We start from the raw sequence: 24,948 nt of genomic DNA on the forward strand, positions 1-24,948 counted from the left end.
AAATCATTAGTCATTAGGAAAATAAAAATTCATACTAAAAGCACAGTGAGATAATTTCACACCAACTAAGCTGGCAATTAAAATATATATAACAAATTAGGAGAGGATGTAGAGAAATTGAAACCTTTGTGCATTGCTGATAGGAATGTAAAATGGTGTGGCTGCCATGGAAAACAGTATGGAAATTCCTCTAAAAGCTAAACAGAGCATTACCAAATAAGCCAGCAATTCTACTTCTCGCTATATATCCAAAAGAATGGAAAATGGGGTCTCAGACAGATACCTATATATCAATGTTCATTGTAGCATTATTTATAATAGCCAAAAGGTAGAAACAACTCAAAAGGTAAGTGAATAAACAAACATAGTAAATATGTATAGTGAAATACTAGGCTTAAAAAAGAATGAAATTCTGATACATGTCACACGAATGAACCTTGAAGATATCATGCTAAGTGAAACAAGTCAGACACAAAATGACAAATATTGTAGTATTCCACTTATATTAAATATATAGAACAGGGTAATTCATAGAGTTGGAAAGTAGATTAGAGGTTACCAGGAGCAAGGGGAGGGGGAAGTTGGGAATTGTTGCTTAATGTGTACAGAGTTTCTGTTTGGGATGATGAAAAACTTTTAGTGGTGATGGTTGCACAACATTCTGAATATAGTTATTGGCACTGAATTAATACACATAAAAATGGCTAATTTTATGTAAAATATATATATTTACAATAAAAAAATAAAAGAAAAAGTTATTCAATATATGTACAGAAATCAGAATCCTACCCAAGTTTTTACACAAAGTATCTGCATGTAAGGGCAATCCATTACAAATTATTGTATTGGCCCATACAGAGAAATCAACTTATGTGCAAATGGTTTAGATTATAAGTAAAATAGAAAATGGGCCCTGTCTATATAGAAAAGGAAAACTTTGTTTAACTAACTATAAAACAACTAGAATTCAAGTTAGCTTATTACAAAATCTCTGTTAATTAAAATACCAAAACTTTAAATTACTTCTTTTCTCTAATGTATACTTGCATCTTCAACTCCAATGGAAGGTTTCCAGAATTTGACTTTATGAGAAAGTTCTTTTACTGATTTGTTTTCACCTGCCTCTGCAGTAGCCCAGCCTAAAAAGGAAAGTCAACAAGCAGTCATCTTTATGGCTGCATGGCTGCACTACTCCAGGGTACTACTTAAGTGCCTAAAGTGTTCCTGATTCACTAGTTCATACAGTAATAATATGGGTAGCATTTGCATTGTTTTCTTTTGCCTTTGTTTGTGGTTTTGTACAAAGGTTTAATTATGAAATAAAATTCAATATGAAATGCAAATTTTATTTGATAACTACTAAAGCAAACTGTGTACTCTTAATATCAATAATTAACCTTTGACTTTTAGAACTTAACCTAAGATATATATATTTTTGAGCATAAGGGGTTTAGGGGAAACAAATTAACCACTTTAAGTAGAGAAAGACTATAATTCAATTATCCTGCATCAGGCAATTTATAGACAGAAATGACCCTGGCTGGCTATGAGAATGAGCCTCTGCGACCTCTATCTACTATGAGGAATATAATTGACTGAGGGCCCCAGCTGGTGCACTCTGCACTCCATCAATGTGTTTGGGTGGAGCCCACATTTCACACCAGCTGTTCCTAGTCAATGACTGATCATAGCTGGCATACACACTAAGGAAGACATACATACATATGTACTGAGGCAAACCTATCCTGGGATTAAAGAATTCCTGTGATAGGCAACTTTCACTCAAGGAGTTCCTGAGGCCTTGGTGAACATCAGTTTAAGACACTTTCACCCAAAGTTCCTTCCTTCCTCATCTCTCTCTTTCACTTAGAGTCAGACTTGCACCACGGTCTGACAATTCTCCTGACCTCCATCCTCACTTTCTCTCACAATGTATGTCTAATAAATGTCTTCCTTATTTGATCCATCATGGCATCTGCTTCTCCCTTGAAACATGTCTGTTTTCTTTTAAAGCTAGCCATTTTAAAGGAATCATTGCTAAAATATATAGCAATTGCTTCCCTATTTGCTAAAATACATTGAATGTGATAATTCCAATACCTTTTGACTGGTGAGGACTTCAACTAAGACCCACCTAACTCCATACATTAGTAGTATATATCTGACAGGACAGACTCAGTGCCACAGGTAACTTAACAAATATGCATTGAGCACCTGCTGTGCATGAGAGATATGCTAAGCATTATAGGGAATACAAAGTTATGTAAGAACCTATTCTTGCCATTGACTAATTCCCAATACAGAGGAGAAGAGAAGCCACGGATACAAACTTTAAAGAGCTGACTGTCATTAAGTGCTAAAATTAAGGTATAAAGTCCTAAAGAAATGAAAATGTTCATTTTACTTAGGGGATGGAGTTGTAGTAGAAAGCCTTTGTAGAGGAGATGGCATTTGAACTATGCTTTGAAAGACATCATCAGAGCCTTCAGCGTAATACCTGCCTGTAATTAATGAGGACAGTCCAACAAAGATGCCTCCTATGCTTGCCATACTTGGCTACCTGCAAGTGTTAAGTCTGTCCTATTACAATTCTCTCACAACCTATCTTTTCCAGAGTACTGAAGGTTCTTAGTTTCCTTCCAAGTGTACTCCTGTCCCAGTATGCCCTGTCATCACCATTACCACTTAGACTTCTAAGCCAGAAACCTGGGAATCAGCTTTGACTCCTCTCTCTCACTACTGTGTCATTTAATCACTAATCTACCTCTAATTCTAAAATCTGTCCACTTTTCTCTATCCCCACAGCCATTGCTCTAGTCAAGACCACTATTATCCCTTCTGTGAATTGCTGCAAAATCTCTCAACTGGCCTTCTTGCCTACATACAGTTCTGCTGCCATTTAATCCATGCTCTACAGAGCAGACAGTGACCTTTCAAAATGCATATGTAATTGCCAATACCCTGCTTAAAACCCTTGGGTGGTTCCCCACTGCTCACAAGTTAAAATGCAGTAATTTGGTTCACAAAACCTGGTTCCAAACTCTTGACACCAGCCACAAAGCACTCCTTAAATGCTGAGCTCTTCTTGGACTCCAAGCTACCACAAATCCTTGGAACACAACTTCCTCCTCATCCTCACATAGCTAAGTCTCACTTCTACTTAAAAATGTCACTTCCATCACTCCCTAATATAAACACACAAGGACAGTCTTCTGGCTGCTTATTGCCACCCAAGACCATTACTTCTCAGCCCTTTCCTTTAGGATCCCTTGTTCCATTAACTCCTGCCTTTAAAATTTTTACTTTTTTATGCAGCAAAACCTTTTTTTCAAATGTAATCCTATGCAGAGCATCAATATGTAAAAGGGATGAGCTTCTCAGCTTAAAGCAAGGGGTTTCAAAGCCCTCTCCATTCAGCTGCCTTCTCTCCTAGAGCACTTCTTTACTAAAATCTAAGGTGCAAGACAATTCGAACACCTTTTTACTGTATTATAATGCCTATTCAAAGGAAGCAACGCAGTGTAAAGAGCTGTCTTTAAAGCTAGACAGACTTAGGTTCAAATCCTAATTCTCCTTATAAGATCTTCAGCAGTTTACCTCTCAGGACCCATTTCATCAGCTGTAAAACTCAGCAGTAAAAATTAACCACCTTGCAAAGTCAATGGGTGGAACAGAGATAAGTATGTAAAGTACCAAGCAAAGTGCCTACAACACTGCCACACAGCAGGAACTCAATAAAATTCTATCTGGCTATGGTTTATCCAGTAAATATAAGATTGCTTTAATATTCAAAATTCAATCAATGCAATTTACTGTATTGATAGAATAAAGGAGAAAAAACCTTATGATCATTTTAACAGACAGAAAAATCATTTGACAAAATTAAAATCCATTTATGATTTTTAAAAACTCCAACTCCCAGAAAAGTAAAAATGAGAGGAGAAATCCTCAATATGACAAAGGGCACTAAAGAAGCTAACAACTAACATCACACTTAATGGTGAAATAAGACATGTTTTTTCCCTTAAGAATGGGAACAAGGCAAAGATGATCACTTGTAATGGAGGTCTTGGCCAGTAAAATAAGTCAAGAAAAATACATACATACATACATACATACATGTATATATAATCAGGCCATCTCTATATGCAGATGACATAATTATGTAAAATAATAATTCTATGGAACCTACAAAATAACTACCAGCAAGGTCAAAGAATACAAACTCAATATTTTAAAAATTGGCTATATACTTATGTACTCATATCAAACAATTAAGACAATAAAATTTTTAAACAATTGCTGATAACATCAAAAAATAAAATATTTAGGATTAAAATTAACCAAAGATATGTAAAACTTCTACACTGAAAACCACAAAATGTTGCTGAGAGAAATTTAAAAGTCTAAATAAATGTAGAGATATACCATATTCATGGATTTAATATTATTAAAATGTTAAGTCCCCCTAGTGATCTATAGATTCAATGCCATCACAATCAAAATCTCACAAAGATTTTTTTGGTACACATTGACAGACTGGTTCAAAATTTATATTGAAATGCAAAATCCAGAAACACTAAGACAATATTTTAAAAGAAGAACAGTAATTAATAGTGTGGTACTGGAGTAAAGATAAACAAATAGATCGGTGAAATAGAATGGAGAGCCTAGAAATACATATATATTATATATAACACATTTAAATATATATTTACATAAACATCATGTATTCATTTAATTTTCACAAAAACATCAATACCATCCTTCCAATAGGGAAAGGAAAGTCTTCAACAAATAGTTCTAAAATAACTACATATCAGCATTAAGAAATTATTCTCAAGCCCTGAGAGGTGTGGCTCAGTTGGTTGGGCATTATCTGCAGGGCGAAGGGACACCAGTGTGATTTTCTGTCAGGGCACATGCCTAGGTTGTAGGTTTGGTCCCCTGGTCAGGGCACATACGAGAGACAACTGATTGATGTTTCTCTCTCACTTTAGACATTCCTATCCCTCTTTCTCCTTTCTTTCCCCTCTCTCTAAAAATAATTTTTTAAATAATTTTAAATAAAATAATTTTAAAAATTAATCTCATTTCTTATCTCATATTATACAAAACAATTAATTTGAAATGGACCATAGATTATGTAAGATACAACTATAAAGCTTTTAGAATACAATGTTAGGCGAATATCTTCATGATTTGGTGGTAGGCAAGAGTTTCTTGGATACAGAGAGCAATAACCTTAAAAGAAAAAAGAAAAAACTGATAAATTTGACTATCAGTCCTGGTGGGTGTGGCTCAGTTGGTTGGAGCATCATCCAAGGTAACCAAAAGGTTGTGGGTTCTATTCCCTACTGGGCACATGACTGAGCTGCAGGTTCAGTCCCACACCCCTGACCACCCAGACATGTAGATCCCAGGCAAGAGCACAAAGGGGAGGCAACCAATTGATGCTACTCTTTCTCTTGCAGTCATGATTCTATCTCTCCCTTCCTCTCTCTAAAAAGCAATGAAAAAAAAATGTCCTTGGGTGAGGATTTAAAAGAAAAAAAAAAAAAAAAAGGACTGTATCAATATTAAAAACTTCTACTCATCAAAAAACACCATTAGAAAAATGAACAGACAAGCCACAGGCTAGAAGAAAATATTCATAAAATATATTCCTGATAAAGGACAGTTATCCAGGATATATAAGTCCATACTAAATACTCTTACAACTGAATACAAAAAAGAAAAACCCTATTTTTTAAATGAGCAACAGATTTATACAGGCATTGCCCAAAGGAAGATATACAAATGGTCAATAAGAGCATAAGTGCTCAATGTCATTAGTAATCAGGATAATACAAATTAAAACCACAATAAGATACCACTACACACCCATCACAAGTACTAAAATTAAAGACTAATAACAAAAATATTGGCAAGGATGTCAAGCAACTGGAACTCTCATACATTATTAGTAGAAACACAAAACAGTACAACCACTTGGAGAAAAGGTCTAGCAGTTTCTTCTGGTATTTACTCAAGAGAAATGAAAACATCTGTCTACAAAAAGAAAAAGACTTGCATACAAATACTGAAGGCAGTTTTATTCATTATAGCCCCAAGCTGGAAACCTCCCAGTTACCATCTACTTGATAAATGAACTGATGTATTCAATATGATAGAAAAAAGAACTGAATTCTTGATCAACACAACCTCAAAAGCTTTACCAAAAATATATACTGTATGATTCTACATATGATGTTCTAGAATAGATAAATCTATGGAAGGATGATAAAAGATCAGAAGAGCATTTGCTTCTGGAAGGTGAGGGCAAGGAACGACTAACAAGGCACATGAAGGAAATTTCTCAAGTGAGAGCAATGTTTGATATCTTGGTAGAGGTTTAGGTTGTGTTAATTTTTTTAAAAAGTCATTAAATGGCAAAATTAATATTTGTACATTCCATTGTGTATAAATTTTATCTAATAAACAAAAAGAACCATAAACAAATACTAAACTCTAGTTAATGACATGCATGCTGAAATGTTTGTGGGTAAAGTATTCTGATGTCTGCAACTTACTTTGAAATGCATCTCACTGTACTGTTGGTGGGAATGCAGACTGGTGCAGCCACTGTGGAAAACAGTACGGAATTTCCTCAAAAAAATTAAAAATAGAACTGCTTTTTGACCCAGCAATTCCACTGCTGGGAATATACCTTAAGAATCCCGAAACACCAATTTAAAACAACCTATGCACCCCAATGTTTATACAGCACTATTTACAATAGCTAAGTGCTGGAAACAGCCTAAGTGCCCATCAGTAAATGAGTGGATCCAAAAACTGTAGTACATTTACACAATGGAATGCTACACAGTAGAAAGAGAGAAGGAACCCCTACCTTTCCCAACAGCATGGATGGAACTGGAGAAGATTATGCTAAGTGAAATAAGCCAGTTGGTGAAAGACAAATACCATATGATCTCACAAATGAACAAAATAAACAGATGAGCAAAACAGAACCAGAGACATGGAAACATGGAACAGACTGACAGTGGCTAGAGAGGAGGGGTGAGGGGGATAATGGTGGAAAGAAAAGGAAGGGACTAGTCAAAGAACATGTATGCATGATCCCATGGACATGGACAACAGTGTGGGGATTGACTGTGGGAGAGAGGCTGGGCTGGGTGGAGGAGGGCAAAGGGGGAAAAACTGAGACAACTATAATAGAATAACAATAAAAAATTTAAAAAAGAGAAATGCATCAAAACATAAGATTGACTGGTGAATGGATGGAGGGATGATTAAGTGTGTGATGGGTATACGGGTGTTTACAATTCTTTTAACTTCTGCATATTAAAATTTTTTCATAATAAAATGTTGGGTAAGAAAACTATCACAACACAAAAACATTTTTAAATGAAGTACAGTTTTTTTCTATTCCATCTATAGCTATAATAAAAAATAATTATGGGGAGTGGGAAGTAGCTGCCACCTTCATTATTGTTTGGTTAAAGCATCCTCACTGCTGTGATTTCTGGACCTCTCTGCCACTGCTGGAACAGTCTTTCTCCCCACTGCAATACATTACATAATCCCTGTGGGCTTCATCATCATCCATGTATGTAACTCATCATTCCATACACCAACTTCAGAGCTTCTAATTACCTAATCTCCTTCACCTCTGGAATCTTAAATCTCTAAAATATAATCATCATCATCTCTAGCCATAGTCCCCTAACTGCTCCCAATACCCTCCTCTTCCAATTTATCAAGGTTTTTAATCCATGGAGCCCTCATTTACACCTCCATTACTTCTCTTGTAGTTTTACTTCCACTCTATCACCTGAAATATCCCTATGTTCTTACTCCCTACTGCAGCCACCTGCAACCAACTAGCCCTCTCTGCCCATGTACCTGAACTAATGAGTACCGCTGGAAGGAAGTCTCACAACCATCAGACCGATAAATGCTACTCCAAATTTATGGTCTCCACACACAGCACTGCTCAGCAATTCCTTTCTAATTCACTGGTTGGCTCCTTCTGCACACTCCAGAGCAGCAATTCCAAAATTTAATCACGCTTCTTAAACTCCTTACTCATTTCTCTTTCCTCACTATGTAAAGGATCTTGTCTTTCATTTCATCACAAAAGTAGAGGCCACCTAGCATGAACTCCCTGCTCTTCAACCTACAAACTCATCTTTATCTCTTTCCCACCCATTTCAGAAGAATTGATGTTATCACCCTTGCCAGAGGTAGCATAACACAGTGTTTAAAAATGCAGACTCTGGAACCAAATTACCCTTTCCAAACCTCAGTTTCCTCTTACAAAATGGAGGCAATACAGAATACATGCGAGGCACTTAAAATACTATGGCAAATACCCCAAGGCAAATTCCGTGCTTGCATTCCTGAGCTCATCTCCTTCTTGTTCAGTATTTCACCACCATTCTCTATCAGCTCCTTCCCCAAAGGCTCCTAACATATACCAGTTTCTCTCACCTTCAAATAAAAATGAAAGTGTCTTCCCCAATCTTGAATCCCCTTCATGCCACAGAAGTATATCTTTTCCTTTATTTCCAAGCTTCTAGAAAAAATAATCTCAAGAAAAGCCTCCTGTCCTTATTATTCTTTTCCCATGCTCTTCCATCTTCCACCCTCACATTGAAACTGCTAGAACATAAGTGACCTTTTAGCTGTCAAATCTAATACTTTTCAGGTACCTTATTTGACTTCTCTGTAGCCTGATACATTAATGACCCTCATTGAAACTCCTTCCTTTCTCAGTTTTTCAGACACTAGGGTGTCATTCTTTCTACCTGACTCCATCGTTCTTAATCTGCTTCACTCACCCCTTTCCCTCTGCTCTCCCCCTACACACTATTGTCCACTTTCTTCCCCAGTTCTAATGCCAACCCTATTTCAGTCTTATTTCTAATCATTTTCAATGGGTGGCCTCATCTACTTTTTATTTTTTTGAACACCTTCTTTGAGGTACAACTGTCATACAATGAATTGCATATATCTGGGCTGTACAATCTGTTAAATTTTAACATATGTATATAACCCTGAAACAACAGACACAATCAAGACAAATGAATGCCCTGGATGGCGTGGCTCTGTGGATTGAGAGCCTTCCTGCGAACAGAAAGGTTCCTGGTTCGATTCCCAATCAGGGCACATGCCTGGGTTGCAGGCCAGGTCCCCAGTTGGGGGCGTGCAAGAGGCAACCAATTGATGTATCTCTCACCCATTGATGTTTCTGTCCCTCTCTGTCTCCCCTACCCCCAAAAATAAATAAATAAATAAACCTTTAAAAGACAAATGAACATAAAAAGTCTCCCCCCACAAACAACTACTGACTTGTTTTTTGTCACTGTAGATTAGTTTACATTTTCTAGAATTTTATATACATAGGATTATACAGTATATATATATATATTTTTTTTTTTTTGATAAGTCTGGCTTCTTTCATTCTGCTTAATTATTTTGACATTCAGCCATGTTGTCATGTACATTAACACTTCATTCTTTTCTATTTCTATTCCAAAATATGGCAATACCACATTTGTTTATTCATGCACCTGTTGAATATTTGGGTTGTTTCTAATTTTTTTTTTGCTGAACAAAGCTGCCATGAACATTCATGTGTAAGCCTTTGTATGGATACAGGCTTAATCTATTCTTATGGCTTTACCTAGAAGTCCCAAATCTGCTTCACCAGATACCAACAACCAATCGCCCATTCAACAAGTCCACCTGTATAACCCAAAAGGGCTTTTAAATCAACATGTCCACGACTCATCTTGTTATGCCACTCTCTCCACCACCACAACAACATTTCCTCCTACATTCTCTATCCTGACTGAAGGCACTCAAATAAAAAGCGTAAGACTCTTTCTGTTCACCTATCACTTCCCCCAATCACTCACTGAGTCTCTCAATTCTGCCTTTTAAACATCTCAAATAAAATTCATCCATTCTAGTTTAAATGCATTCTTAGTTCAAATGTATATCATTTCTTAGGTGGACTTACTAAACTAGCCTTCTAACTCTTCTCCTTACCTAGAGTCTCATCTTCTTCAATCCATTTTCTATATCATGGCCAAAGTGAATTTTCTAAAATTCAAATCTGATGTTAAGCCCCTATTTAAAATTCCTCAATGACTTCTATAACCTCAAGGTATAATTCAAACTCCATAGCTTAACATACTAAATATTCTCTATAAACCAGTTTCCTCTCCACATTCATTCTCTGCCACTTCCCATCATGTTCTAACTTTGTCACCTCTGAATGATGTCATTTACCTTTTTATCCTTAACGCTGAGAGCAATACTTAGTCTGTAGTAGACATCATGATGTATTTGTGCAATAAATAAGACAGAACTTAGACTGGTAGATGTGGCAAGACGTCCTGGGCATATTTGGGAAATGTCCAGACTGGCTGAAGCATAAAGAATATAAAAGATTATGATAGACAATCCAGTCAGAAAAGCAAGATGAAGCCATACCATCTATCACCTTCAATTTCATGCTAAAGACCACGCAGTTCTTCCTATGCCCTCAAAAGACATCAATAGTTCTGAACAAAAGGGTGACATGTTCCAAGTGTATTATAACTTCTGAAATTTAAAAAATAGATAAAGGCGAGGTGAAGGGCAGTGTCCCGGTAGTCTGAGAAAGGGAACTCAGAGCATTTAGAATAAGAGGGAATAGATTAAATAACACATTAAGGGGAGTGAATCTACAGACTCTGCCGGGGTGGGCGGTAATGCAAAGAAAAACTCAGAGATGACTCCAAAGTTTTGAACTACTCAAATGAAATAATAAAATCATTAATCAAGAGGAAATTTTTAAATGATAGGTGGAGGGGATGGAGGTGATGACTTTAGTTTGGGTATTTGCTCACCCATTTATTTAAATTTAAGTGCCTACTAAGTGTCAGGCACTGCATCGCTGGAGGATAAAATGAAGGTTAAAATACCACTCCTGTTCTCAAGGACCCACCAATCTAGGGGCAGTGGGGACAATTAATAGAAACTTAAGACTCATTGTTAAGTGTTGGACTAAGGTGCTAACAGAAAATAAAGACTTTCCAACTCAGCACTGAAGATTTGAGAAAAGATAGAGGTTGGATTATTCCAGAAGGATGAGTGGTGTTAGGCCAGGCAAAGGGCAGTCCTGGTGAAGAGAAAAACATTTCCAAAGAGCCTCAGGTAAAATAACACAGGTTAGGTACAGCTGCAAACAATGCAATAAGACTAAAGGAACAGTTCAAGATACGGAGATAGCCACTTGAAACGTCTATCAGGTTGGTGAAAATGCAGGTGTTGAGCTACCATGAACAGAGCCAGATGTGAAATGTATTTTCAACCTTGTCTTTGGTGGCTTAGAATTATCGTTAGTGGGGAGAGCTTCCTATTCTTTAAGAAAAACTCCAAATTCATATTTTATATAATATGTCCCGTTTTTAAATATTGGCAACTAATTACATTAAAATTAAAATAACACGGTACCAGCCAAACAAAATCCTTCTCTGGACAGAGTTCAGCAATAGTCACCAGTGTGGAGGAGTTAGACCTTGTCTGTAACTCCTATAATGCTCTTTTCGCGGCTTCTGAGGCTCCTCAACTGACTGGGTAACTTGGTGGTTCCTCTGGGACAGGCGTTGCTTGCTTCTAAATAAAATAGCCCCAAATTGATATATTTTATGTGTTCTTTTGTATATAACAATTTTTCTGTTTCCTCCGTACTTTGGTCAGGCTACCAATGAGGTCTAGCATCACTGAGACCTTAGTCACCTTTTATTACCAGCTATGATGTCAAGCTTGCAGGGAAAACAAAAGTAAATAAGAGTGAGAGCCTAATGGGATTTCTAATGAATCAAGTATATAAGGCATATAGCTCTTCTTTGGTTTTCTTTGAAAACAGTATCACAAAGATGTCGTGACTACTTAGACACCTAGCGGGAAAAGTCAGTAACTTGTATGTGAAATACATGAGTAAATTCGGCTAACAAACCAAATCGTTTCCACTGTAAGACACTAAGAGGGGGAGAGGGAAATGAGGGCAAAAGGGAAAGTAAAAATTGCTGGTCTTTGAGAAATATCAGACACCTTTTAAGACACAATTTTTAAGGCGGTAAGAGATGAAAAGGTACGCCCTCTAATCTCACCTTTTGGTAAGAATAAAAATATTTTTTTTTACCAGAAAACATGAAACATTGTTTGAGCAACAAGAAACTGGGATTTAGCCCTTGCTGGTATGGCTCAGTGGATTGAGTGCCAGCCTGAGAACCAAAGAGTCCTGGTTCAATTCCCAGTCAGGGGACCTGCCTGGACTGCAGGCCAGGTCCCCAGCTGGGGGCGCACGAGAGGCAACCACAAAGTGATGTTTCTCTCCCTCTCTTTCTCCTCCCTTTCCCTCTCTCTAAAAATAACTAAAATCTTTTTTTTTTTTTAAAGAAAGAAATCGGGATTTAGAAACACGATCAAACAAATAAAGCAACAGAAAAGGGAAAAGGCAAACAAAAAACACTCTGGTCGTTTTTAAATATTCATTCAGACAGTTTCTGGTGTTTGAATGTATTTAAGTCACAATGTTGCTTTAGAAGCTTTTAAAATGTATCAACATTTCCTAAATCATTAAAAAAGTACAGATCCTGTTATAACTTTAGGCAACAATGTGGCAAACTGGAAGAAACACAGACAGGTTAAAATCTCTAATCCGCAAACCCAATGATAGTACCAAGAGCCTCAGACTTCAGAAAAAAGAAGGGCATGTGCACGCGTCCCTGTTAGTCGGAGTAGGGGAATTCGCGGCAATGAAGAGTGATTACAGAGGGTGTGCAAAGCAGGCCATCTTTCTGCTGGCAGGCGAGCTCTGCAATTACTTAGAGCATGCATTATGGCCAGAGCCCTCTCAAGTCTCCTAAAGCGAACAGACTGGACACCTAAAACCGGAGGCTGACAGCAGCGTCAGGGTAAGACCGAGAAGGCGGAAAAGTGGCCTGCTTTGACCTCCGCTGAAAACTAAGGCTCCTCCAACTCTGGTCTGCGAACCCGGCGGAGGGCATTAACCTGTCAGTGACTGTATTATTCGGACAAACTCTCCCTGGCCTCCTGCGGCCTTCCCACACACCAGGTGAATGTCAACACCGAGGGCCAGGGAACGTGGGGGAACCGCTCACTGTGCGCCGTCCTTTCTGGGAGGCGGTAAGACCGGGAAGAAAGACGGCCCGCGCGCGCCCCGCCTCCCCAGCCCGTCCCCAGCCCCGACCGGGTGCCCTCACAGGGGTTGCAGCGGGAAAGAGGGGTCCCGCGAGCTCTCACCTTTTTCAGCGCAGGCACCAGCAGACCCCGCCACTTGGTCACGTTCTCCTCGCTGAAAAACTCGTACGGCAGCTGCTGCGCCTGCATGGTGCCCCTCGGGCGCCTCTGGGCAGGGAGGGGGCGGCGGCGGCCGGGCCGGGAGCCCCGAGAGGGCGAGCTCGCAGCTCCGAACAGGGCCGCGGCCCCACCACACGGCCCGGCCCCCTCGGGGTGCTGCGCTGCCGGGCTAGCCCCGGAGAGGGGGCTGGGGGGCGAGTCCCGCGCCCGGCCACCCACCCGAAACAGGTACCAGCCTCGGAGAGTGAACGCAGCCCACAGGCGGCGGCGGCGGCATCCCGCACCACCGCCCCGGGGCCGGGCCCCCCACCCCTTCCTGGCCCACCGGCGCCTCCCCGGGCTGCCCTCCTCCGCGGCCGCCGCCCGCCTGCTCGCTGGCTGGCCCGCCGGGGCTGCGTTCCGGGCCGGGCCTGGCCCCGCGGTGGAGCCGGCGGCTGGGGGAGGGCGTGTGGAGAGACGCTCCGGCCGCGGCGCACGCTCAGCGCAGCAGGGACCGCCAAACGCGAGCGACCCCGAGCCGCGCTGAGTTGGGGCCGGGGTCTGGGGGGCCGGGGGGCAGGCCCGAAGTCGCTGCTGGGGAATCCGGCTGCCCTGAGGTGCCGCCGCGGCCGCCTCCGACACCGGTGTAGCGCTGGAGCTTCCTACTAGCGAACTGAACCTGCTCGCTATTGAGCATGCGCCACCGGGCTGGGCTGGTTCGCTCCGGGTTTTCCGGCTCCCCAGAGAAGGAGGGGAGAAGCGCGAGCGAGGCCGGGTGCGCGGGGTGAGGTTGGGGTGCTCCCGCAAGGGCTCCGAGGGAGGAGCGAGAGGGCTGGGAGAACTCGAACCCTGGGCTGAGTGGGACCTGCGGGGAAGAAGTGAAGAGGGAAGCAGTTTGGTGGACGAGGTCCCCATGGTGTGTTTGGACCGCAAATGATCCCACCCCTCTCTTGGAGTCCCAGTGTCTTTCTTTTCGGAAAGGGGTGTGTACTGTGTACGTGTGTACTTTGCTCGGAACAGGGAGATAAGGACTGCCCAGAGCATGCAGTGTATAGTAAACAGACTGGACAAAAGATAGGTAGCTTTCTCACGAAGCCTGCTCGGTATTTGTGGGATAATAGTAGTGATTGCGATGTTTCCGGTCGGCCTTTGCACATCATCAAGAATAAAACGTGTATGTGTAATATTGATGTGATGTGTGCGTTTAACATTCAATATGTTCATCTTTCAACCCCACTTAAGATACGAACTCCAATAACCGCTTACCCCCAGGGGAAATGGAGACCTTGTGTGCAGCTTCCAAATCCCCCAACACTTCGCTTGTGGGCATTTCGTTTAATCGCTCCTCTCTCAACAAGGTAACGGACTCCTGGAAGACACATCTTTTTCACCAGGAGCCCTATACAGAATAGGCACTTAGTCGAAGTCTGTGGAAATCTAAAGGAGCAGCACTATAAATTGTTCCTCCATCCTCAGGATACAAGTGTTCGTTTATAATAATGGCACTGTGTGGCTGGCTTGTTACGGTTTGCCATTAAGCTCGTTTTGAGCATAATCTCGTTTAATCTTCACGCAATCCTATCGTTTTCATTTCATAGATGAGAAGACAATTTGGACAACTAGCCTGGGCTGAAGTTGATATTGTACCCTGCCATCGAAGAGAACAATAACCAGGATCCCAGAGATGAGAAACGTTGAAGTGGTGCTTTTAATCTCTACAAGACCGCTTTGAAAATCTCATAAAAGTTTTAGGTCCTTTCTTTTTAAAATGTACACGTGTGATTTACATTTAAAGTTCTCCACACTGTCAAAGTGTTCAGAATGACATTTTGGAAGTCGTACATAAGTTCTCTGTGGATCCACAGCTTAGACAGGAGTTGGGGGCAGGAGAAGGGGTCTCAGAAGGAAACATGCCAGTCATCTTCAAATATATAAAGGAGTGATGAGGAAAAACCATATGGTATGTTTGTGTGGTTCTAAACAATTGAACTAAAATCAAGCTTCTACCTCAAATTACTCCTTGGTGTCCCATTTTCTTTTCAAAGGCCTTCCCATGGCCCACAAAGCCCGTGTTTGGCTCTGTATAAATTCTCAAACTTTTTTTCGCCGGTCTCGACCTTGGCTCACCACATTCCAGTCACATTGGCTTTCTGTTCCCAGCAAAGACCAGGCTCCTTCCTGCCTCAAGGGCTTTGCTCTTCCCGCATCCTGGAACTCACTCCGCTCCTAAGGGTTTACGTGGCTGGTTATAAAGGTCACCACTTCCAATAAGTCTTCTCTGACGTCTCTTAGTCGTTTCCACGTATGTTTTCACCATAAACATTGGGTTATTTCCTTGCTAGCACATATCACGGCCTCTCGTTATTTTTAGTTGTTGGTCAATCCCAACTAGAATGCAAACTTGAAGAGATCAATGATCTTTTGTGTTCACTCGAGTTCATCATTGTGTCCCCAGAACCTCCAGTACTGGACTCACAGTGGGTGCTCAGTAAATAATTCCGAAGGAATGAAAACTGAATGTAGGAAACTTCCAGGAAGACTACCTAATCAGAGATGCTTCAGGAAACAAACAATCTTTGGAGGCGCACAACTTAAAAAAGAAAAAGTATATTCACTCACTCGGGACATCGGGGAGGATTAGGTGGGACATGACCTACAAGATCCCCTCAATTCGAGGCTCTGACATGACTGCAGAGGTAAATCCGCCCTAGAAATACAACCTGGGCTGGGCATCTTTAGTGGCTGGGGCAGGTTTTCACCAGTATGGCCGTTTTGGCCGCAGGCGGAGAGCAAGAACCTGAAGGGATATTGCGGAGACCTAAGGGGAGTGGTGCTGGGCTCGGCGCTGCTAAAGGTCAGGGAGCAATCGAACCCCTTAGCACCGTTTGCCTGTATTTCTTGGCACGAATCAAAACACCTAGGGGTGTGCAGCGAGAGAAGATCACCCTGACAGACTCGAAAATGGTAGAGACTCGAAAGCCCCCGGGGCTCCTCAGCATGACCCGCCGACTGCTGCCCAGCTACGCAGGCGCAGAGCGCTTGCTCGCGTCCCTCCTCTGCTCTAACCAGCCTTGAGCCACAGCGGACGTGACGCAAGGGCACGGGCCCCAGGCGGCGCAGCCGAGGCCCGAAGTGGGGCGTGTCCAGGAGGGCTAGACGAATTCCGAGTGTCGCCTTGGAACCCCAGCAGCAGGGTAGAGGGTGAGGAGGGCGTTTCACTAGGGGGCATGGCCCCCCACCCCCGCAGGTGGGAGTGCAGTTACCCCCCACAGCCGGACGCAGCCGTAGGGTGCCCTGCCTAGCTGCAGCCACAATGATCTTTCTGAAGTAAACTTCAGACCTGTTCAAGAGCCCCCACTGCCATCCCAGGATGAAGTCCCAAGTCCTTGGCTTGGCATTCATGGCCTTGCACTATCGGGCCACTACTTATCTTTCCAGCCAAATCTCTCACTCAGAATGAACTACTGCCTCTCTTTCCTGCCTGTGCCGTTCCGTCTGCCTGGAATGCCCATATTAAGTTTTTTTTTTCTTCCTTTTTTCTTCATTCCCACCTGCTACAGCTTCACCCCACCACCCATGTACATGTTCTTCGTGAAAATGTTTTCCGCGCTGTCTTCTCAGCTCAAATGCCACGTTCTCTCCGAAGTCTTTCCCAGCTCCCAATTTAGGATTCTACCCCATAAACTTCAGAGCCCAACAGGCTGTAGTGTCAGCTATCAACTCACATAATAAAGGGTTACTATCCAGGCCCTGGCTGGTGTGGCTCAGTGGGTTGAGCGCCGGCCTGGCCTTCAAACCGAGGGGTCCAGTTGGATTCCCAGTCAGGGCACATACCTGGGTTGCTGGCTGGTCTTCAGTAGGGGGCCTGCGAGAGGCAATGGATTGATGACCTATCTCTTGCACATTGATGGTTCTCTCCATCTCTTTCTCCCTTCCTCCTCTCTAAAATAAATAAAATCTTAAAAAAAAAAAAAAAAAAAAAGAAGAAGAGGAAGAAAGAATTACCATCCAGGACAGGTAGTTTACCTTAGAGGAAATAATGATGGTTGGCTGCTCACCTCATTAGTAATTAGGGAAAAGCAACTTAAAACCACATTAAAATACTATTTCATGACCACTGAATTGGCAAAAATTTAGAAGTTGAACAATACTAAGCTTTGGAAATGATATAAAGCAATTGAAATTCTCATCCATTGCTATGGGAAAATAAATAAATACAACCACTTTAGATAACAATGTATTACTTTAAAGGATGAACATGGACATGTCCTGTATAAACTAGCTATAATGGGCTACTATATATAGAAAAAAGTGGATTCATAGACAATTCTGAACAGCACTTGACAGTCTCAGAAATGAACTTAAGAAATAGAATCTACCTGCTTTTAGTTACAAGTCAAAGTTGGAAGGGACTAGAAGTAAACACAAGTAGACAAACCATATGAAGTATGGTTCCCTTTTCACCTCCTCTCTCCAGCATCTAAAGACTAAAGGTTCCAAAGTTTCTCAGTCTCAGATACTAAGGGTTAGCGAAGCAACTCAGTTTAGCAAACTCAAGTCCTTTATTGCTCCTTGTTGCCTTAAGAAAATTACTTAATATTTATTATACCAACTTGTATCATTTGTGTCCAAAGAAAGTAACCTCATTAGTCAAGCACCTATTGTATAAGGAATTTAATATCTGTATGTGAGAAACCATAATATGTAATTCAAAGATACTCAAAGGTTAACTTAAAAAATAACTTGGCATTTAAATTTTCAAATGAGTAATATATTCACATGACTCAAAAATGTCTTTTTTTACTCTTCCCACCAGCTGTAGCGCTTATACCCTACTCCCTAATGCAGTAATTTTCAACTGATGTGCCACAAGAATTTTTAGAACATGCAATACCTGAATATTTAGGCAGGAGCACTGACCTCTTTTCCCTTAGATTGACAAATAAAAAAATGATAACAGCCAATACATCAATAGCCATCCAGTGTAACTGAATCAGAGTTATACCTATTTTCTGTCAGACTGGCAAAAAAATGCAATATATATTTTGGTGTGCCGCAGAATTTTAGTACTTAGTTTATATGTGCCGTGAGATGAAAAAGGTTGAAAATCGCTGTTCTAATGTAATAACTTTTATTAGTTTTTAATATATTCCTCCAAAGTTTCTCAATGCAAACACAAACATAATTTTTAACAGAAAAGTTTCAAAGCATACAGATTATCATTTATCTTTCATGCAGAGTCACCAATTTTTAACATTTTGCCACATTTGCTGTATAATTTTCTCTCTGTCTCTGTCCTTGTCTCTACATACATACATACATGTTTGTGTGTATTTCTTCAGAATTACATGAGAGCGACTTGCACATATCCCCCTTCACCCCACACATTTCAATGAACCCATGTTCATTTCCTAAGAATGAGGGCTTTTGTTTACATAACCATAGTAAAATTATTAAATTCAGAAAGCTAACATTGATACAATACTATAATCTAACCTACAGACCTTATTCAGATTTCATCAATTCTCTCAACAATGGTCTTTATACAGATTGTTTTTCCTGGTATAGAATCCAAAGCAGGATCATATACTGTGTTTAGTTTTCATGTCTCTTTAATCTCCTTTAATCTAAAACAGTTCCTCAGCCTATCTTTGTCTTTCATGGTGTTGACATTTCTTAAAATGATAGGCCATTCTGCTTTATAATGTCCCTCAATTTGGGTTTGTCTAAAGTTCTCCCATGCTAAGATTCAGGGTTTTGCTTTTTTTTTTAGGTTTTGCACTTTTTGCAGAAACAGCATGTAAGTGATGCGTTCCTTGGAGTATATCATATCGGGGGACACAAGGACAGTTTGTCCCATCATTAGTGATAATAATTTTAACTTCCAAATCTCTACAATGTAAAATGATTTTTACCCTTTGTAATTAATTAGTAACTTGTACAAATATATGTTATTTTAGAGAAGAGCTTATTGATATAAAATTCACATACTATACAATTCACCTATTTAAAGTGTCAGATCAATTGGTTTGAGTGTATTCACAGAGTTGTGCAACCATCATAATCAATTTTGGAATACTTTCATCCTCCAAAAAAACCTTCATATCCACTAACAGTCATGTTTTTATAGTTACATAGAATTCTATTACATAAATGTACAATAATTTACCAGTTCTCTTTTGAAGGAATTTTTTTTTCTAATTTCTAATTACAAACAGTGCTGAAATGAGTGAAATTATTTTGCTTATATTCAAGTATGTCTGACGATAATTTCCCTCAAGAGGATTCTTGGGTCAAAGACAAAGTACATTTGCAATTCTGATAATTATTGACAAACTAGAGGGCTAATTACTTAACGTTTATAATGTATTTTAGGGTGCTCTTTTGGAGTGATATAGTAATAATAGGCCAAAGGAGAAAATTTTATTTACCTAACAGTGACTATTCTTATTATTATTTGCTATTATATTACTATCCATAAGGACTCTAAAACAGTATTTTGAGTTCTTCTAAAGTCATACCTCATGCCTTGAAGTGATAATATTTTCTGAATTATATAAAACTAGTTATCTTTTTTTATACAGTTGCTTTATTCCGTGTTCATTCTTTAAAGCATATAGTTCAATCACAACAGGCAAATTTATTCCCCAATATATATAATCTATCAATTTTTTAGATATCAGGGCTATTACCCCATTGAGAGCTCATATGACCTTCCAGACTAGTGGAGTTACTCTAGATTTTATTAGATAAACACGCATGACCTACAAAGTACTTGCTCTCTTCCAAGTACATACAATAAATGATAGAGCCAGTCAGGCCAACTGGTCAGTTGCCATTTTTGGAAAACTTATGTTATTTATAAGTTTTACATCTATATCATTGTTTTTTGTTTCAAGATTTTATTTACTTAGAGAGAGGAGAAAGGAAGGTGACAGAGGGGGAGAAACATTAATGTGCAAGAGGACCACCATCAGTTGCCTCTCACAAGCCCCCAGCCGGGGGTCTGGCCTACGAGCCAGGCATGTGCCCTGACCAGGAATCAAACCAGTGACCTTTCAGTTTGCAGAAGGATGCCTGACCCACTGAGCCACACCAGGCAGACCTAAATCCTTACTATTTTAAAAAAATAGGAAATTGTAAGAAAGCAACACAAAATTTGTTTTGCATATAACATCAATGCTAACTTGTTGCAGCAGACATGGAGATGCTGTGGAGCTCAGATGCCTTCTCAGAAAAGGACTTGTTGCCCAATGCAGGGACTGTACTGTTAGCCGATAGCCTTCAACTGCTAACTCCTTCAAGTTTCCTTCGGTTTTTGAGTCAAGGTCCTACTGTTTTTGAACTGGCTCTAATCAATGATGCAACAAGATGGTGGAATAAAAGCCATCTCCACCCAATGCAGGACTCCTCTAACAGACAATCTTTGATCCTGAGCTCCTCATTGGGATGGCTGAGTCACTGGCAAATCTGCCATGTGGTCTGATGGCTGGCTCCTCTGCCCAGTCCTGCTTCCTCCTTTTCCCTTCACAGATGTTACTATTCAACAAGCCTTTTGCACTCTTCATTTCAGTTTCTGCTTCCCCACAAACCCAAATCAATATTTTGAAATGAATATTGATTCATAGGATATCAACAGATATTTTTAAATCATAATGCTTCCCTGTAAATCCCTCAAATTCCTTGATTATAGAAATACATCTATAATTTTCCAAACTGAATCCTTTCTCATAATATATGCAGAAATTGATATAGCTCTGAAGCTCTATAAGTAGAGCTTGCAGTTTAGCCTAATTTTGGTTATGTTCCTTAAATAGTTTACTTATGATAAATATAGCTAAAGTATCCAAAGTTTATCAGATTTACTCTTCTTATTTTACTCCTTCTGACAGAGGCAATCTCTTCTTCTCCTTCTTCTTCTCCTTCTCCGTCTCCTCCTCCTGCCCCTACTCCTCCTTTTCCTCCTTTCCCTCCTCTTCCTCCTCCTTCTTTTGGTGGGTAGTGGGGGTCAATAAACTACCAACAGCTCCAAAAACAAAAACAAAAACATAAGTCCTTGGCTGGTAGCTCAGTTGTTTAGTGTGTTTTCTCTATACACCAAGGTTGTGGGTTAGATCACTGGTCAGGACACATGTAAGAATGCATAAATAAGTGGAACAAAAAATCCATGTCTCTCTCTCTCCCTTCTTCTCTCTAAAATTAATCAATAAAAAATTAATTAGGACTTCTGGCAAAGATGGAGGCATGGGTAGACATGCTTTGCCTCCTTTCACAACCATAAGAAAGATTACATCTACCTCAAAACAAAAAACAAACAGAACTACCAGAAAATCAAATTGCATGGAAGTCTGACAAACAAAGATATAAAGAAGTAATACTCATCCGGACAGCTAAGATGAACAGAGCTAGGGAGCCAGGCAGAAGGACAAGGTGTGGTGGCAGTGACAGCAAGACAGTGGCTGCAGTCAGGTGGCAAAAAGAGCAGTCGCCCATTAGAAAAGCTGGGAGGGACACCTGGAGAGTGATCCCAGCCCCAGACCATACTGCACAGCTCATGGTTCCAGCTCTGGGGAGAAAAGCCTCATTGCTTCTAGCTGTGAAAACCAGTAGGGATTGGGGCAATGGAAGAAACTGCCAGTCTCTCAAGAGAATCCATTTAGAGGGTTTCCATGGTCCTAGAACATATGCAAACCCACCCACTCTGGGAACCATCACCAGGACAACAGCTAGAGGGGCACCAATCCCATACAGGAAGTGAGTGAAGTGGCTGGAAAAGGGGCGAGTGCTGAGCAAATGGCATTGTTCCATCTCTGACCCCTCCTCCAAATACAGCACCACAAGGCAGTAAAACTGGTCACCCAGCACTGGTGAATACCTAACGCTCTGCCCCTTACAATGTTATCAAGTGTGACAGCTTTACCTAATAAACAGAGGCAAACACAGGAGGCTGTCAAGTTGAGGAGACAGAGAAATATGACCTAAAAGAGGGAGTAGATCAAGGGTCCAGAGGGAGAACTAAGTGAGGAGGAGATAGCTAACCTAACAGACGTAGAGTTCAAAACACTGGTAATAACAATGTTCACAAAAATGACTGAGTATGGCAAATGCATAAGGGAAGACGTGAAGGCTATACTAAGTGAAATGAAAAATCCACATGAAAACAATGGTGAAGGGAAGAAATCCAGGGTTCAAATCTATGACTTGGAACATAAGAAATAAACAGTCAACCAGTATAGAATGAAGAAACAAGAATTGAAAAAAAATAATGAGGAGAGGCTTAGGAACTTCTGGGACGACTTTAAACACACAAACGTCTGAATCATAGGGGTGACAGAAGGAGAAGAGGAAGAGCAAGAAATTGAAAACTTAGTTGAAAAAAATATTGAAGGAAAACTTCCCTAAGTTGGCAAAGGAAATAGATATACAAGTCCAGGAAACACAGAGTCCCAAACAAGCTAGACCCAAAAAGGACCACATCAAGACACATCATAATTAAAATGCCAAAGGTAAAGATAAAGAGAGAATCTTAAAAGCAGCAAGAGAAAAGAAGAGACTTACCTACAAAGGAATTCCCATAAGACTATCAGCTGATTTCTCAAAAGAAACTTTGCAGGCAAGAAATGTTCAAAGTGATGAAAAGCAAGGACCTACAACCATGATTACTCTATGCAGCAGAGCTAGCACTTAGAATGGAAGGGCAGATAAAGCGCTTCCCAGAAAAGCAAAAGGAGTTTATTATCACCAAGCCATTATTACATGAAATGTTAAAGGGTCTTATTTAAGAAAAAGAAGATCAAAACCATGAGCAATAAAAAGGCAACAAACTCACAACTATCAACAAGTGAGTCTAAAAGACAAACAAACAAACAAACAAAAAGTAACTAAGCAAACAGCCAGAACAGGAACAGAATCATAGATATGGGAATCATTTGGAGAGTTATCAGATGGGAGGCGGAAGTGGGAGAATGGGGCAAATGGCACAGGAATTAACACGCATAATTTGGAACAAAATAGACAGGGAGATGCTAATAATAGTATAGGAAATGGAGAAGCCAAAGAACTTACACTCACAACCCATGGACGTGAACTGAGGGGGAGGATCGCCGGAGGAAGTGGGGTACCAGGCAGGGGGAGCAAAGGGGGGAAATTGGGACAACTGTAATAGCATAATCAATAAAATTACACTCAAAAAAGGTAAATGGTACATTTCTTGTGTATTTTATCACATTTTTTTAAATAAGAGGAGATTTTCTAGATATGCTAAATCATACTATGGCCGATATTGCTTATTGGCATGTTCTAGAATGAAGGCACAGAGGAAAACTAAAAAACTATTTCTCAGGTTCTTTTGCGGCTAGGGCTCAGGATGTGATTTGGGTCCCACCAAACAGAAACACTCTTGTGAGTTTGATTTGGAACTGAGTAATCTGGGGAGAAAGGCAGTGAGCAGAGCATCTGCTGTGTTGGGTAGACTGTGCACAGGTGGCATGAATCTGTAGCCAGTCACTGTTGCAGCAGCTTATGAATTTGGCAGATGATTTCTTGATTCAGCAACTCTCAACATCAGTGGTGGCAGCATTCCCAATTTTGGTCAAGGCAGAGTGATTATGGGGTCCAGCAATTCCGTAAGTCCCCCTCCTCCCACCTCAGTGAAAAGGTTGGAGGCAAAAATCATGCTTTGCATGTAGATTGTAAATGCAGAGAATCAAAGACATTATTTTTAAAAGAAAACTATTGGAACTATGAAAACAATTAAGTGGCCAAACTTAGGACAATTATAAATAAAAGATGTTTATTCTTTAACTCGACAATAATCAAATAGAAATTAATTTTAAAATTCCAATTCCTAACAACAAAAGAAGTTAACAAGAGCCAGGAATAAACTTACAAGAAATGTGCGGGACCTATTCGGCATGCAGATTCCATTTCAATCTTTATTTTTTTCTGTTTCACCTACAAAATATGTTCCACATTCTCCTAACTAAAATGAATAAACAACTGAAAGGCATATTATGACAAAATACTTCATGAGGCCCTGGCCAGTGTGGCTCGATGGTTGGAGTGTGGTCCCATAACTGAAAGGTTGCGGGTTCCATTCCGGGTCAGGGAACATGGTTAGGTTGTGGGTTCATCCCCTGTCTGGGTACAACTTGTTGAACTCCACCCCTCCTTGTCAGGACACATATAACCCCAGGTTCTGGTGTGGATCACAGTCTGGGTGCTACTGGAGGCAACTGATCACTTCCTCTCTTGAATCAGTGCTTCTCTCTCTCTTTCTAAAAAAGCAAATGAAAATGTCCTTGGGTGAGGAGGAAAAAAAATTACCTCATGAGAACTATTCCCACTGAAGTCTCAGTAATAAGAAAACCTATTTTTGTCCATTCAGCAGGGCAAATTAAAATTCAGTTCTTCTTTAGCAGTTACTGTTGTTTTTCATTCTAAGTTTTTGTTGTTTTTGCTTTAATTTCTATGTTTGATTTAAGAAAACAAAAAACAAACAAACAAAAGCTACACACCCATAAATCAAAGCAAACTTCTTCATTTTTAGACAAAGAAGGTTAAGAGGAAAACAATTCCAAACCAGCA

General features: G+C 40.3%; 1 protein-coding gene across 3 annotated transcripts in view; it reads right to left on the bottom strand.

Moving 5' to 3' along the window:
• Positions 1-13,681, bottom strand: part of SOS1 (SOS Ras/Rac guanine nucleotide exchange factor 1) — a 103,946-nt gene extending 90,265 nt beyond the window's left edge. For 2 of the 3 annotated variants that reach the window (XM_090281184.1, XM_090281183.1), the window contains exon 1: positions 13,327-13,672. In XM_090281184.1, coding sequence (XP_090137310.1) covers positions 13,327-13,413 — 87 coding nt within the window. In that variant the 5' untranslated portion in view covers positions 13,414-13,672. Of the gene's footprint in view, positions 1-13,326 lie in introns of all 3 variants that reach the window. The other variant, XM_090281182.1, reaches the window with a different exon arrangement.
• Positions 13,682-24,948: the final 11,267 nt, after the last annotated feature.

This window comes from Furipterus horrens, unplaced genomic scaffold (genome assembly GCF_987537825.1).
Source record: "Furipterus horrens unplaced genomic scaffold, mFurHor1.1.pri manual_scaffold_6, whole genome shotgun sequence".
Classification (NCBI taxonomy): domain Eukaryota; kingdom Metazoa; phylum Chordata; class Mammalia; order Chiroptera; family Furipteridae; genus Furipterus; species Furipterus horrens.